The 17,049-nt window shown below is 35.0% G+C and overlaps 1 protein-coding gene across 1 annotated transcript in view; it reads left to right on the forward strand.

The window, feature by feature from the left end:
• The window catches only part of LOC129005141 (lactoperoxidase-like), a 96,150-nt gene that overhangs the window by 71,650 nt on the left and 7,451 nt on the right, over positions 1-17,049 (forward strand). The window contains exons 5-7 of the mRNA XM_054433958.1: positions 10,659-10,883; positions 13,489-13,616; positions 16,401-16,514. Of these exons, the coding sequence (XP_054289933.1) occupies positions 10,659-10,883; positions 13,489-13,616; positions 16,401-16,514 (467 nt within the window). The remainder of the gene's footprint in view (positions 1-10,658; positions 10,884-13,488; positions 13,617-16,400; positions 16,515-17,049) is intronic.

Consider the following 17,049-nt stretch of genomic DNA (forward strand, 5'->3'; position numbering starts at 1 on the left):
GTATGTTTGGTGGCCTAAAATTGATGCAGACATTGAGAATATGACTTTAAATTGTTTGGGATGTCAACGAGTACAGCATGAATCACCCAAAGCACCAGTTCACCATTGGGAATATCCTTCAAGGCCTATGCAAAGAATTCATGTTGATTTTGCTGGACCAAATGGTTAAAATTATGGCCATTTACTGTAGGCATCCACAATTAGTAGAAAATAATGGCCATAAAATGGTCCAGCAAAATCAACATGAATTCTTTGCATAGGCCTTGAAGGATATTCCCAATGGTGAACTGGTGCTTTGGGTGATTCATGCTGTACTCGATAACTCACTCCATATAGGAGTAAAGAGCCAGTTTGCGAATTTTGAATAACGAAATATTTGCCAAATATACATGTTTTGTACGATACATACCAGCTTTTAACAAGATTTTTGTGACAACTTTCAACGATAGCCAACGGTACAAATCTTAATATATGTTTCCCTTATTTGTATACAGTAGTACAAATTACAGTTGACTAAGTATAATCATGCATACATCTTAAATGCTTCCAAACACGTTTTTGTTTATCGTTTTTTTAATTTGCCCAAGATTTCTGTACGTTAATCATACTATTTCCCTCCCTTCCCATAGCACATTAGGATTGCAGATACATAAATCTAACTGCCACAAACGGTTCCCTCATTCTGCTCTGCCACATTAACTACTTCCTTCACTACTTTCTACGTCGTGGTCCTGTTTAACCCTATCTTCCCCTATCTTCCCCTATCTTCCCATAGCATTTTAGGATTGCAGATACATTAATCTAATTGTCACAACAGTTCCCACACTCCGCACTGCTAGCTTGGTTGGGCGAGTCATCAGTCCCAACCCTAGTCCATCGGGAGAACGCGTCTCGTTGTACCGCCGTCTACTTGTACCTCGATACCTAGGGACAACTAGTCGTAGGTACAACCAACGCAACTAGACGTAGGTACAACTAGACATGTATGCCCTCTCGTTGTACCGCCGTCTACTTGTACCTCGATTCCTAGGGACAACAACCTAGTTGTACCTACGCGTATTTGGCGTCCTTATACTGTAGTATAGTTGTACCTATCCTTCAATTCGTTACCCTGTTTATTTGATTACTGTACGAGTAATTTTTAACTATACCCTTAATATAAAATTAGAAACTGCAGTGGTTCGAACGTTTTTATTTTAACGTTGCTTTCTCAGACACTATTAGATTTAGAGAAAACATTTAGGAAGCATGAACTATTTTCTTTTAACAAATACAAATCCGCTGTTTTAAATATCCCCAATATTTTCCCTTATTAAAATTAACTTTAGTATTTTCTATCTGACAACTTGTATTTTATTGTGATTTCAGCATGTAATTGCAAATTAAAACTTTTTTTAAGTTGATTTTTTTTATAAAGCTACTTCCTTGTTTATGAGTAACAGTGTGTTACATTTGGAAAATATTGGATTTTTGTGAACATTTCACATGATGTAGTTCATATAAGAATATATTGTGAAATTCGTATTCTCTTTAACATGAATCTTTATATACGGGCTTTCTATCATTGAAAATCAATACTTCTAGTATTGTTTATGTTTTTTTTTTCTATGTTTTAAACTCAAAATAATCAGTAAATTATAGGCTTTAATTTGAGCCATTGAACGTTTGAAGCCTTAAGTCAAGATAATGGATTACTCAATCAATATCATGGATTTGAACATTTCTTGGATATTATAATTATTTTAACGCTGCAAGAGTAGTATGGTTCCTCTCAGGGCATACAATAACATGTTAACTGGGCGACACAAGTGTCACCCAGTCCTGAGATTTTGTCGCCCAGTGACTATGGGTGGTGCCGGCATATTTTTTTAATGGTCCACATTTTAAATTTATCGGAATTTAAAAAGTAACATTAGGTAAATATTTTAGAGTAGGGTATTTAGAGTAGGAAACTTATCAGCATTTAATTATTGCAATTGTTCTACGCATCATCGACTGTTTTTACTTATCCTACATTCATTTGAAATTAATCACTAAACGGAGTTAATAACGGCAATGTTAAAAACTAAGAGTAGTTTTGTCTGGTAGATGACGTGGATTTTATCATTTGCACTTTGGAATTTTATATATCATTTAACCAGTTGCATTATGAGAATTTTAAATTAAAACAATTGAAACGATTGGTTAATAATACAGTAGTAAGTTTTGGGAAATTGTATGTTATATCATTCACTATTGGATACAGAAGAACTATTGTATTAATAGTCAAAGGTCATATGCGTGTTATAATAACGAGACAAAGTCCGTACATAATGGAAATTGTATAAATGAACGTAAAACTTCACAAAACGTGTGGCGTGACGAAGTGGCGCGGAGGGGGGACGGCAGGTAGTGATATCACTGAATCTAAATATCAAGTAGCATTATCCATCCGTACATCGTTATTTATATACATATATAAAAATTTTAACGAATGGTGTTTTTGGCCTCTGGGGACATCAATAAATGAAAAAGTAAATCGGTCCCGGGTCTAGGTCTTACCATGCCACCTACGGTAATAGCTTACTTCGCTATAGGGAAATTCGCTAAAATTGACACCAAAAATGATTGAAGCAAGAATTATCAGTGGTAAGTTTAAAGGAGAAATAGTTTTAATCACATGAATACTGATGATTTCATCCGAATTACCCTCTGAATTTAAGAAACTAAAATTTCCTTTGTGTCTTGCTTTCGCAATAACCATTTTAAGACACCAGGGCAATCCCTGACTGTCGTCGGTTTAAATTTAGAATATGCATGCTTTCACACGGACAGCTGTATGTTGCGTGCTGACGTGGTGGTAGGTACGCCTGAAAACTTATATATTTATACACCTAATGAAAAAACAAAAAACATTGTTCATCCACTAGCAATTAAGTAAAATATGTTTTTTTTGTATACACTTTTATTATTCGTCTTAATGAACTAATTGCCATTTAAAATAATATTTGTTAAGTGCAGCAAAGCGCGCCGGGTAACTGCTAGTATATATATATATATATATATATATATATATATAAATCTATCTATCTATCTTACTAATAACCTAATTATAAATCTGAAAGTTTGTGAGTTTGTGTGTGTGTTTGTGTGTGTGTTGCTCAATCACGCATAAACTACTGGACGGATTGGGCTGAAATTTGGCATGATGATAGCTCACATTCCCGATTAACATTAAAGCATATTCTTATCTCAAAAATCCTTTCGGGCTCCGCCCCAGTGGCTCTTTAGTTAACTTTTATGTTAACTTTATAATTTTTCATATTTAAAAGGAATTAATGAATCTTAACAGCTGTTTCAATTAAACAAGTTGGTTCTGTCGTTATGTTCTATGATGTTCAATAGCATAAAAGTTACAAGGATTACCAACAGGGTGCAGCACTATTCTTTTTTTTAAATTTATGACAACAGCTAATTTCCAACTAAAAGGCGAGTTAGCGTAGCGAACGAGCTAACCTGAAGGCAAGTGAGCGCAGCGAACGAGCTCGAACCCGAAGGCAAGTGAGCGCAGCGAACGAGCTCGAACCTGAAGGCAAGTGAGCGCAGCGAACGAGCTCCAACCTAAAGGTGAGTGAGCGTAGCGAACGAACTTCAACCAGGACGTGAATGAGCCATGCGAATACTTATGAAGTTAAACGGGGCAAAGCCCGCGGGTACAGCTAGTATATACATATATAACAATTTTAACGAATGGTGTTTTTGGCCTCTGGGGACATCAAAATCAAAAAGTAAATCGGTCCCGGGCGTAGGTCTTACCATGCCATCTACGGTAATAGCTACTGTACTTCCTTATAGGGAAATTTGCTAAATAGAAACTAAAAACTATAAAAGGTACCTATCTAATAACTTGTTGAATTATTTACATTGAACATTATTTTTAAATAGAATATGCAATAATCGTTACAACAACAACTTCATACCTTAATATTTTATACGACAGTCAAAGACTCCACTGTTTGTGATTACGCATTTTTTTGGTAAATAAAAGGTATACAATGCCTAACTCTCCACTGAAAAGGCAAATCCAAATATAAATTATCACCTTGTCAAAACTTTAACATTATTGAACTACCCACATTAAGTTGCAAGGAGAAAACGAGACTGCTGTCGAGTAAAAAAGTGTAAATACTCGAGTATGAACTTTTATTGAAACTTGACCAGTATACCTACAATATGATGAATAAGTTAAATCCTATTTATAAAAATGTATTTCTGCGTTTATGTATTTTAGTTTCTACCTTTTTATGTTGTTTTAACTCTCGTCCTTTTAGTGGGTAGAATAAATAAAGTACAAGGTTTTCGGCACTTTTCTAACAAAGGGCTATTTTTACACATAACAAAAAAAAACTACTGATGTAATCATCATGAAATTTTAACAGCTAATAGAAAATATACTTATAAAACAAATTTATATGTTTTAAAATTTTTCATCGGTAAAAAAAATCTCTTACTATATTTGTAATGGCTTTTAATTGAGAGACGGAACAGTTAAGAAACTCAGCTGAAAGCTTGAATTAAAGCTATTAAAAATATAAATATGTAATTTGATTTGCAAATTATGTGCTAACACATATTTGAGTCACACAGCTGAGTGTGACTCGTAATCCGTGTTTTTCTAATTAGTTTAGTAACTTTCCTGTATAGCTCCAAATTTGAGTATCTAAACTGTATTACAAGTGACGTTGTAGGCAGAATCTGCCCGCATGACGCCACGCGGCGCGGCGGGTAGCCCCTATATTACAATTTAAATTACAACCAAACTACGCCAGCTAAAAATTTTAAAAAATATGATCCAAAAGGTTCAACTCTTTAGCTACAAAATCCACCGTTTTTTAACTTACCTGACCAAAAAATAAAAAAATTAGCAGCCGACGAACTTTTTCATGTCATATTTTAAAACTCATTTAAAAGTACCGACTTTATTTGAAGATTTAAAATAGAAAATACTAACTTTTAAGCTTTTAATTAAAACCAATAGTGTCATAGACTTATTGACTTCACTCATACGAAGTTTCAACCATATAACTTAAGTCTAAGTAGGCTAAATGTCGAGTTATTTTGAAGCGGAACATTGAGTTTTGGGGCCGTTTAATAAGCTGTGGCAACCACTGTAGAGACTTCTGGCTCAGACTGTACCGTTGGAGGTTATGAAATTTGGACATTATGAACCGCACTGTTTATTTGGTATCTTCACGTTGGAGTTTGTGAAATTTGGACATTGTGAAACAGTGATTATTTGAATGTTATAGATTTGGAGCTTATGAAATTTGGAGGTTATGAACCGCTCTGTTTATTTAATATTTAAACGTTGGAGTTTGTGAAACTTGGACATTGTGAACCAGTGATTATTTGAATGTTATAGATTTGGAGCTTATGAAATTTGGAGGTTATGAACCGCTCTGTTCATTTAATATTTTAAGCGTTGGAGTTTGTGAAATTTGGAGTTTATGAAACGCTCCCGGAAACAGCCTTCACCGGATTGTTTAAGAAAACAAGTAAACTCGATAAACAAACAAATGCTAATGCAGGAGCGCCGGAGGGTTTAATTGGCTTATGTTGTTTGTTGTGTACGGTAAACATTTGTTTAGTGCTGTATCGACCATGGAGGGGATGTGGGGGAGGTCAGTACCATGGGGGGTGGGGAAATGGGGGAAAATGGAGGGAAAGTGGGTGGTAAGTGGGTGGTGTGTCGCTGACTTCTTCTGACCTCCTGATATCTGAGCTGCCAGTCGAAGCTGACGTAGGAATTTGTCACCCGCACCACCCCCGACGCCACCCCTACTGCTGATGCAGCGGGGCCAGTGCGTCAGGATACCCGCCAAAATTTACCCGCCAATTTGGTCACCAAAAGTTACCCTTATCGGTTCTGACTCTTAAGACTGCTTGGATTTCCTTTTCAAAAACTCTAAACATGATGATAATGACTAAACCTTAGTGTGGTCTTTCTTACTAATGGTTACCAATGGTACAAAAGTTACTCCTCTGATTTCTGGCTCCAAAAATATTATCAGGCTGAATTTAGAGATAGATGAATGTACATTTTCTTTGCATAAACACTGTTATATATATAATTATTATACTGTAAAACCTAATTTTCTATATAGTAAATGAATGTTTTGTTGTGGCAGTAGTATGTAGTTAATAGTAACTTACATTCAACTTCATAACATGTCCGATTGAATTACTAACTGTTCATTTCATTTCACATATGTTTTCGACGGTCTTGTATTGAGATTGTGAAATCTGAAACTTATTTTAATGTAAATATAACATTAAAATGTTTTAAAAACTATGATACTGTATGTTTGATTTTGTCTGAAATTTTAATTAACCTAATTGCATATTGGGAATTGTGTTTCGAGGACGCCACTCATTACAGTCACTAATCACTGTTTCACTAACACCATTCTGCTGATGTATAATAATGTATATTAATGATATACATTCATATATATAAATATAATCATCTTTTAAATACTGTAAAATCATGTAGTAGTGTAGTATGATTTCACGTTAAACAATGTATGATACATGTCCACACATTTCAGAAGAAAGAAAGGGAAATTATAGTATAATCAACAACAGTTACGATTACTATTGTATTAACCAGACGAAACATCCGACAAAAACAATAGTAAGCCTAAAAATTAGAAATGTTACAAATTAAAAAATGAACTACGTTGAACCCTTGCATGACTCCTAGCATATAAATATAATAATATGCAACTATAAAGTTATGTACTTAAACATTATTTAATACTATCTTGAAGCCTTTGGTTTTATTTTTAATTTTCACCTTCTTAAAACATTTAAATTAAATGTTTTATATATATCACCACTCACACAAAGCAAGCTATTTGTTTATTCTTGACCAACAAAAGAATTACGCCAGGTGAATATGAACAAAAGAAGTTTGAATCAAGCAGGCAATGGTTGCAAGGGGCGGCAGCATTTCAGCGACGGATATCCGGAAGGCAGTGGAGAGCAGGAGTTTTGTTGTTTGTTGTAGGTAAATACAACAGGCAGTGGTTGGGAGCTGTGTTGTTTACGCCGTACCAGGGGGGCAGAGGGGTTAGGGAGTGTTGGTTTTGTTGTGGCAATCGTGTTAGGGGGTGGCTGGGATGCAAACATAACCTAACTGTTTCTTACTTACTTTCGCTTCAATTAAGTCTACTTTAATCACTATAATACGGACTAAACATATGTTTTGTTTCATAAGTATTTTCAGAGTAAAATATCAAAGTTGAAATTTTTCCGTATTTTGGTGCTTTAAAGATGTGATAAGTCTTAAAAAAGCTGATTTTAAAGTTAAGTTACACCAGATATATTACAATAAAACTTTTTTTAAATTGAAAAGAATCAATAATTGAAAGAATATCTAAATATAAATTGAGGAACCCTTTGTCCGTGTTATTGTTTCATATTATGGTAGTATTTCATGGCGTCTAACCATTTAAAGAGAATAAACTTTGATATACCACTCATTTCTTATCACTCTCCAAAGTGAAAAGAGGCAATTAAAAATATTTTTACCCAAACTTTGGAAGTAGGTTTGATTGGTTAATTCGGTATTTAGGTTCTCATTGCTAATTACCAATATTGTGAAGAAGACGTACATGATTAAAATTATTTAAATTTTATTGTTGTAACTTATTTTACACAAAATATATTCAAATTAACGAAAACGTCTGTAAATAAAAAATGGCCTTTTTAAAAAGGTACTTTAAAAATGGCCTTATTTAAAAAGGCACTTTAAAAATGGCCTTATTTTAGAAGGTACTTTAAAAATGGCCACCATTTGGTAACGGCGCAAGGAAAAATTAATTTTCTTAAACACCGTTATGAACTTTTCATTTATTAAAAATTAAAACGATAACAGATAAAGGTCCAACAACAAATTTACATTTCATTGGACCAGTTTAGATGGATTGACTCAAATCTGTTAATGGTTGTTAAAAAAACCCCGCAGTGTTTGTAGATGTATAAAAGATGTAAATGTATATAAAATCACAACAGAAATCATAAATACTATTATGAGTTAGTTCATGACCAGAAACGTGAACAGAATTCAGACCTAATTACCTACTACCTACAGAAAAAAATATTAGGTCAAGTAATACAACAAATATAACCCCTAGATGTATTGTAATTTCTATACCAACGTCTTACATGACAAAGATATAAATTCACTAATTCTACCAATAATGAGTATACATAAATTGTTACACAAGCTGTAATAATTTTCTCAAATAAAATATCCAAAGATCATTGTCAGTGAAATAATTCAAATAATAATTTTCAAATAAGTGAACACAATTTAAATTCACAGTTTCAAAGGTGAGATAGAATTTAGACAGTATATTTACTGCAAACCAAAAAAGGCAAGGCGTTCTGCCGTGATTTGGCTACTCGCCTGTGATGCGGGTATTGCCTAGTTGTAGGCGCGGTCTACCCATAGATCTCTATATTCAGAGATCTATGGCTCTACTGCGAAAAAAGTATTTACAGTCCAATTAATTAATTACACTACTAAAACTAGTCGTGTATCACCTTATTTAGGTTTGTAAAAGCTTTTTCAAACAGAAATACGTTTACTACCTGTGCTTCGATTCAAGCGGAAAATTTGCCACAAAGGTTAACAAGTTAGGCCAAGTTGTAAAACAGAAGAAGTTTAAAATGTTTAGTTGAAGTAAGTTACATTTACTCTTCTACTTATTCAAAATTTATATGCACGACAAAAACTAAGAATTCAAATGTACTTACATGATAAAACACGAACTTGGTGACACGTTGGATAAGCTACACACGTAAAGACATGTAGTAAAAACTCTGTTAAAGATTTTTACTTTTTATAAAATAAATAATAATGCATCAAAATATGACATTTATAAGGTAAACCTGTCAAGACACATAGGGTAAAATATGAACAATGTCATCCCGCTGAGAGTTGCTTACCTTATAGGCCCTACACGGAATAGACAGACATACTTAGTCACTTGCAAAAACATATTAATATTGTATTTTTTTAAATAAACCGTCCATCTAAACACATCTATTAAATCAAACAACTTAAGAATTCAAGACGAACAATAAATTGGTTGATATATCTTTGTATGCAAAACACTATTTTTGATCGAGAACACATAAAAAACAGAAAAAAAAAAGAATAAACATAAAAACTTTGCGATTCCAAACGAGCTTCGCAAATCCTCGGGATCGTCGGATCCCTCCGGCAGAAGTTTAGTTGTTTACAACATCAAGTAAACAAAACAGTCTTGTTGTGAGCGGAGTTGTTTACCCTACAGGATAGCGGGTGGGGGGGGGGGGTTAAGGGTTGTTGTTTGCTCCGAGTGTACACAACAAACAATCCCCCCCTCCAGTCCGGCGAGCTTCTTCAATCTAACGGTCAAGACCATCGCTTGCCCGAATACAAATACTGTACTAAACTTTGTTTTTATACTCGCGTATTTACCGATAATGTGGCCTTACTTCATTTATATGCTGTGCGTTTCGTAACTTTTACTATCAATATTTACAAATGTAATAATAAATATAATTGGAAAAAAGTCTGAATACCGTTGGTAGACGAGAAGTTGAAGTCCTCGCCTTCAAATCTGAAGGTTGATGGTTTGATGCGAGGTAGGTTTAGACCTAGAGCTGTTTGTAATTGTAAAAAACCAACTTAAGATGTTGACCAGACAAACGTTTATACCGTTTCTGAATTCTTGTGAAAAATGCCATCGACGGAGGAAAACACAAATAACAAATGTAAACGAAACATAATTTTGTTGACAATTTTGTTTCTGTTTGTTTCTGTAGGCTATAAAAACATCTACAACATCTAGTTCGCTTTGATGGAGCTGATATTGCGATACAATACAACCTTCTAGGGCTGTTTCAACTTTGTAAGTTAGTGATAAAAATACACTCTAACGAGTCATGTAAAACATGATCCATCTTGACCAGAGACGGACTGAGCCTCTGACCGAGTAGAACTTCTTAAGATTATATGTGACGCCTTCGGGTATTATTATTGAGAATTGGGTAAATATTGTTTTGTTTTTTTAATACAAACCCTTAAAAATGTTTGTACAATTTAAACGTGAGTTCATTTTTAAATTCCCAACCAAAACGTGCCAAGTTTTTGAATAGGTTAAAATAAGTTCTGCACTAGTGTTCCATATACTGGTATCTTGATAAGGAAGTGACCGGTGAATCAATGCTCCGAAATGCAATACTCCGGATGGTACCACTCCAGAATACTGTGAAAGATACTGCTCCGAAATATAAACACTGCAAACGACACTGTTTTAAAATACAATACAGTGAAAAGCACTGCTCCGAAATTAAATGCTGTGAAAGGTACTGGTCCAAAATAAAATACTGTGAAATGAATTGCTCCATAATACAATACTGCGAAATCACGCTCCAAAAAATGAAAGGGTTAGGCACTGCTTCGAAAGGCCCTTCTCCGAAAATATGTTTTGGAGCAATGCATCTCGAACTACCAACACACGAACCCACGCTGCCTCGAGTTTCGAAGTCTTTTTTGCCACCGAATGAGTCACCGACTCAACCAAAAGCACAATTTTGTTAGCTCACCAATCGATTGTTTCCAGGCAGCAGAGTTCAGGTCAACTCCCTCACCTCCTTCATAGACGCCAACTTCGTGTACGGCTCGAGCTACAAGGTCGCCGACTCCTTAAGGTCTCTCCAGGGCGGCCTCCTTAGGACCGTCCCTGTCTTCGACGACCTTGGACTCCAGCCTCTGCTGCCTCCCAAGACCCATCAGCCTGATGACGGGTGCATCCGCCCCACACCGGACGACTATTGCTTCTTGGCTGGTAAGTGTGGGTTGTTGGATCTCTTTAAGACATTTGCCTGGTGATTTGTCTTTAGCATGCGTTTCCTAGAGCCAATATTCTTGATGTGTTTAAGTATATTCCTAAGTCCAAATTACCTTGTCAGTACTTTACTGACAAGTTCATATTCCAAGTTTGTTTTTTTAACTTCTGCATGTTTACAAAAGAGATCCTCAGTTGATTACCTGTAGTTGACATTTTATGTAGTTTTTCAAGGAAACGCATCAGGGTTGGATTTTGATTTGTAGAATGAAGGGATAGCAGCTAGCTTACCTTATAAGAAGTAAAGGTAGGCCATAGAATAGATTATAGAACATAGTGGGCCTAAGTAGATTACAGTACATAGGAAGTATAGAAAAACTATCCTAGATGTAACTAATATAGATGTAATAAGTATGTTCTACTGCCTACTTTTACTTCTTCTGAGGTAACTGTTACCTTGTCTATGAAGTAGTTCACGTATGTATAAATTATTCTGCTTGTCGTCTATCGTAAAAACTGTAAATAGTTTTGTCTCTGTGAACAAATAAAATACTCTTATCACAGTATTTGAGAAACATCTTTACTCTTCTGTGACCTAGAGGTTCTAGAAGCCCACACGTGTAATCTCTATTTTTATAACGTCCGAACCCCTAATAAAAACGTGTTTCAGGCGATAAAGAAGGTGCGGGGAAATTATAATTGTTTATAGAAACGGCCCAACCGAGTGAGATATCAGCTCGGGGCTAAACCTCCCCTCCCTCTCTTATCATACCACGTGACTTATACCAGCCAACAGGCCAGCAACTTTCGTGAAATAAGGGGCTCAGAAATAAAGGATAAATTATCGCTTGTTAAACGGACCTTTTTACCTCGCCGTTTATCCGGTGGAAGAAATCTCTTTATGGTTTAATCCTCTCAAGTGTGCGTTACAATGGAGAGGTTACTGAGTATTTAATTAAACCCAATTGAATTTAGATAGTGAGCTTTGTTTAAGATGTTTTACGTATTGCAGTGTTTTAAAGCTTGAATTAACTATATTTTACAAGCTTTTAGGGTTGACTGAAGGATACTGATGTTCAATTCATGGTCTCAACATTCTGGAACTAAACATTTTTAATTATTTGCATAACAATAACAATTTTAGAAGACCCATATACACAGAATTGAAATATTTGATCACTAAAAGTAAATACCCTCTCACATCAATCACATCAAAAGACTAACATTATATTGAAATTTTATTGTAACAATCCAAAGTTCCAAACTCAGGAAAAAAGTTAACAAACAATTAAAAAATGTATCATCTGTATTCAATACTTCAATCGTTATTAAATACATCCCTTTAATTATAAGCTGTTCCCTTGAGATAGAGTTTATGGAAAAATTTGGGAAGTTTCTAATCAACACAATTCATTCAAGTATGCAGTTGATTGGTGTAGCTTACGGTTTTTTATGTATTGAGAGGAGCGAAGCAAAGCTCTTTGGGATCGAATTCTCTAACACATCAACTCAATAACGGCTAAACATATTTTAGCCAAACTTACCAAGGTTGTTATGTCAAATGTTGAAAGGTTTAGACGAAACCAATTTAAATTTTTGATATAATTTAAAAGTAACTCAAAGTTTTTTTTTATTTCAACGTTGATTTTACGGGTTACCTTTAAGGTTACAGAATAACGACGTAAATGTAAACAATCATAGCATTAAAATCAAGCCACAACCAAAACACAGTACAAAGGATAAAACGGATGATGACCACTGATCATACAGAGAGAGTCTTAAGTTTACATTTTTGTCACAAATTGGAAACGACCACAAAAAAGGCTATTATGAACATGCTGTATTATTAATTACTTTGAAATATTTTTAATGATATCAGCGTGTTGGCAACACACTTGTTGTGTTGGCAATGACTTGAGGTATATTATTGCCCAAGAGAGTATTTTTTGCGTTTTCGTTTTCAAAGAAAATACAGTACAGTACCTAATTCGCCTGATATTTGTAGAAAATGAAGACGAGCAATAAACGCCCGAACAACTACTTTTGGCAATGTTTTGAGATAGTTGAATGTAGAACACTTGCTTGAAAACAATGCTTTTCATAATCATGTTAAATGCACAAAATTTAATAAAACAAACCTCATAAGGTATGGTGACAACTATTTGTGCAGTTCTCTCAAAGCAGGCGAGTCTTTAAAAAAATTACATCTGCTAATCGTATGGATCCATGCACGATTATTTCTACCTGAATTGCAAAATCTGGCCAAGATAGAGAAAATGTCGATTGGTTTAGGTTCAAGGTCGGGTTCAACAAGAACTGTGGGTTCACCAGATGACATTAGCAAGCAAACACAGGAAAAATACCGATACAAAGGATAAGTATGTAATGTCCACATATTTACTTATGCAACTTGTTATAGATGTTGATAGTTCTGAGCGAATCTGATAAGTTAGAATAAATTTATTTTGCATTATATCTATAATTTTTGTATGTATTGCTTTATTAAAAACTATGAAACGTGATCGCTCCGCTCAACTGGCTTTCACTGCTATGAAATCCATCCTAGTAAATTTATTCATCGGAACCTCCCCTTATGACTCTTCAGGTGACAACAGAGTAAACGAACAGCTGGCCTTGGGTGTGCTACACACAATGTTTGTGAGGGAACACAACCGCATTGCCAAGCAACTGTCAAAGATCAACCCCCACTGGGACGACGAGACTTTGTACCAGGTAAGACGTTCTCATAGCATCGAATCTCATAGTACCGAACTGTATTTTACTGTCATAGCTTTGAAAAATATGTTTGGGTCACAGCAACAAAAAAAGGTTTAAAACCTTCCCCGGACTGTAGGCGGATATATCCGCTAGCATTTTGTGCATAGCGGACGGAAGGCGGATATATCCGCCGATTGTTACGATGGTTATGTTTATAGTTGATTGTCTATAGCATTATTAATCAACGTACAAATGCCCTATTATTCAATTATATCACACATTAAAAAATAATAATAAAACAAAATATTTAAAAAATAATTTTGGACAGAATTGCTTTATCGATTCGTAGGCGAGGCGATTGTCGCCCGGAAATCTGTAACGTACAGGTTGTTATCAGTCCGCGCACACGGTCGACTAAAAAATCGGCCAGTCGCTTGTTGTTCTCCACAGGAGTCTGTGAACTTTAGTGTGAGTTGTGTTGTTATCTTTGCTAAAAAAAAGGCCCCAGCTGTTATAATAAAAAAATGAAACTTTCAACAGACATACAGAACTTTTTACTGTCAATGTGTAAAGTGTTTAGTTTATAAAACTGTTGATTTAAAAGTCTCTGACTTACTATCGAATGAACCCAATATTTAAGTTGTCTTTTTTTTATGTAATTAGAAGAGCACAATTCAACGAAATCCATTTAAGGATAGCTTAAACGCACTCGAAAAAATTCATTTCTCGACTAAAAAATCGCCACGTGTGCGCCTAGACATAAATCAAGGGCAATTTATTTTTGGCCGATTTTTTTATCGGCCGATCGAAAAATCGACCGTGTGCGCCAGGCCTTAGGGTACAAACACACAGTACGCGGCACGGTGCAAAAACAAATACATACTTTGTAATGCGAAGGAACACACAGAGGGCTTCAAGTGTGTTTGTACTCGATAGTTTTGGTTATACGGGTGTCACATGTATAAACTTAAATAATTCAGAAACTTTAAGCTACAAAAACATAGATTTATGATGAAAATCCTAAATTAGGTTTTTGTGTTTTGGATTTCAAAAACTCGATGGTGATTAAATATAATTTACTTAGGCCACCAATAGACTCCCTATTTTACTTACATCACCAAATAAAATTATATACAGTAGTTCAATATGTTTACAACAGGATACTTTTTCAAATGGATTCAGTAAAAACAACTGTTTATCGGCTAGGGCTCTTTGTGTGGGAGAAATATGAAAAATTCATATTTTAATTCATCAATAAGGAATTGGAAATAAAAATCTAGTTTTAAATATTCAAATGTTGCGATTTCCTCAGAATGTTTTCGAAATCTCGAGCCGGAAAGGTGCAAACATTTATCAGGAACATATTTCCTTGGCTCGTCGCCTGAGGCATGTGGATTCAAGAAATTACCCCCTCCCCCCAGAAGCGGCTATTGAGAGCAGGGAGACGTATTAATTGCCAAGGGGGGAAGGGTTATTGTTCCTTACTAATAACAGCCGATCGCGCTCTCAGAATATGTTCTGTTCTCATCAGTGGAAACTTGGCCGATTTTCTTCGCCAACACAATTAGTTTTTACTGCTGTTCCGCGGCGGGTAATTGCTGTTCGCTCTCTCTGTCGCACTTTAATAGTCTTTCATTTGCGGATCGCCTGAAGGCTGTTTAACAATGCGTCCGCCATCTTGAAACAGCTTGACAAGAAATGATCGGTTACTTTAAAACCAACTTGGTTAATGCTACTCTTGCTCCTCTTAATTTCCCTTGTGCTCTTTCCGCAAACTAATTAATGACATTTTCGAAAAGGGTATAAAAGGGGTACGCTATTGAGTTTTCGTAATAGTTCCTGTCTTAAAATATGGTCTTAAGTTTGGAAGTACAAAATAATCTTTCTGATTCGTAGCGTCTTGTCAATTTTATTCACATTACATGGAAGCTATATTCGACCTCTAATTCTTCATCGTTCTGTTATTCAAATGCCATTCATTTTGTTTTGTATGCACTTATACAGTTTTCCTTTCAACCAAACATTGTTATCATTTTCAGGTCAACTGTTAGCAAAACTCACACAACGAAACGTGGTACAAGATACCTACGTACAATTACTATAAATATAATATGTATTACTGATAATACGGCTAATACTGTTCAATGAAATGGCGACCATACATAGTAGGTATTTTAAGCCAAGTATGAATGAAGATGAGTGTAGGATGAGTCTTGTAGTCTTGTTAGTGACTAAGGCCGACATTCGTTAGACACAGCTGTTGATTAATAGCCCATTACAGCTAATGGCAACTAAGGGACCTACAGTTTATAGTGGAATCCGAACCACATTTTTCCTTGGTATATACGAATTGGTCTAATTATCAGGATAGTACTGTGGATATTGTTATTTGTATTGGTGGTTTTAGTGGTTTGGTTTCAGTCCAGTTTGTGATTGATCGTAATTTTGTTCCAATAGCGTGTTTTACTAAAGTAACTTTGCTCTGGTCATGTAGAACTTAAACAATAATATTTAAAGAACGCTAATAATCAATCAACATCTTTAGTAACTTGTATATTAAAAAATGTTTATGTCGTTGGTATTAGCGTTAGCATAGTTTGTTTCATTATTCATGTCAACACTACTGAAGTTGGCCTTGTTGATTAAAATTGATATTGTTGGTGTTGATGTTCTTGAGGCCATGGCAGTCACTATTGAGTCCAACAATTCACTTTCTCCTGTGTCTTCGCTGCAGATTCCATTACACGAATATTTACCATATTATTGGTCAGTATTAACTTTATTAACGTTGATATCCAGGAGGCCAGACATATTGTTGCCGCTATGGTGCAACACATCACCTTCTCAGAGTTCCTACCCTTGCTGCTGGGGGAGTCCACCATTAGGAGGTACGGCCTGACACTTAGACAACAGGTGAGAAATATACTGTAGTTGATAAAAATATTTGAATGCTATCAGCAATCTGACACATACTTTCTCCCATTAGATTGTCAACAACTTTTATCAAGGGGTAAGCGATGAGAGTAACTAAAATATTTTAGGGGAAATCAGAGAAGTAGCAATAACTTTTGAACCGTAATTTTTACAGCAATGAGGGATTGTACTATTTTTTAGAATGAATCATGAAGACAACACTAATTTAATCAAAACCGGGTTTTTTTCTAAAATCAGACTTTTTGTTATTTTATGGTGTTTTTAATAGGAAAATAAGATAAGTTACATTAATTTTGAATCGTAATTTTTACATAAATGGGATTTGTACTATTTTGCTCAGAATGTAAAGGTCCATAAAATACTAAATGTTTGCCAAAATGGCTCGGGCCTTTTTCGAGAAGATACAATTTTCCCGTTATTTTATGGGTTTTATGAGAAAATGACCATTAAAAATCAAAACTTCAAAAAAAAATTAAAAGATCGCTTGGAGATACCACGGATGGCTTGGCCTACA

This window comes from Macrosteles quadrilineatus, unplaced genomic scaffold (assembly GCF_028750875.1).
Source record: "Macrosteles quadrilineatus isolate MER2022 unplaced genomic scaffold, UCM_ALF_1.0 Scaffold_16__1_contigs__length_3527350, whole genome shotgun sequence".
In the NCBI taxonomy this organism is placed as follows: Eukaryota; Metazoa; Arthropoda; class Insecta; order Hemiptera; family Cicadellidae; genus Macrosteles; species Macrosteles quadrilineatus.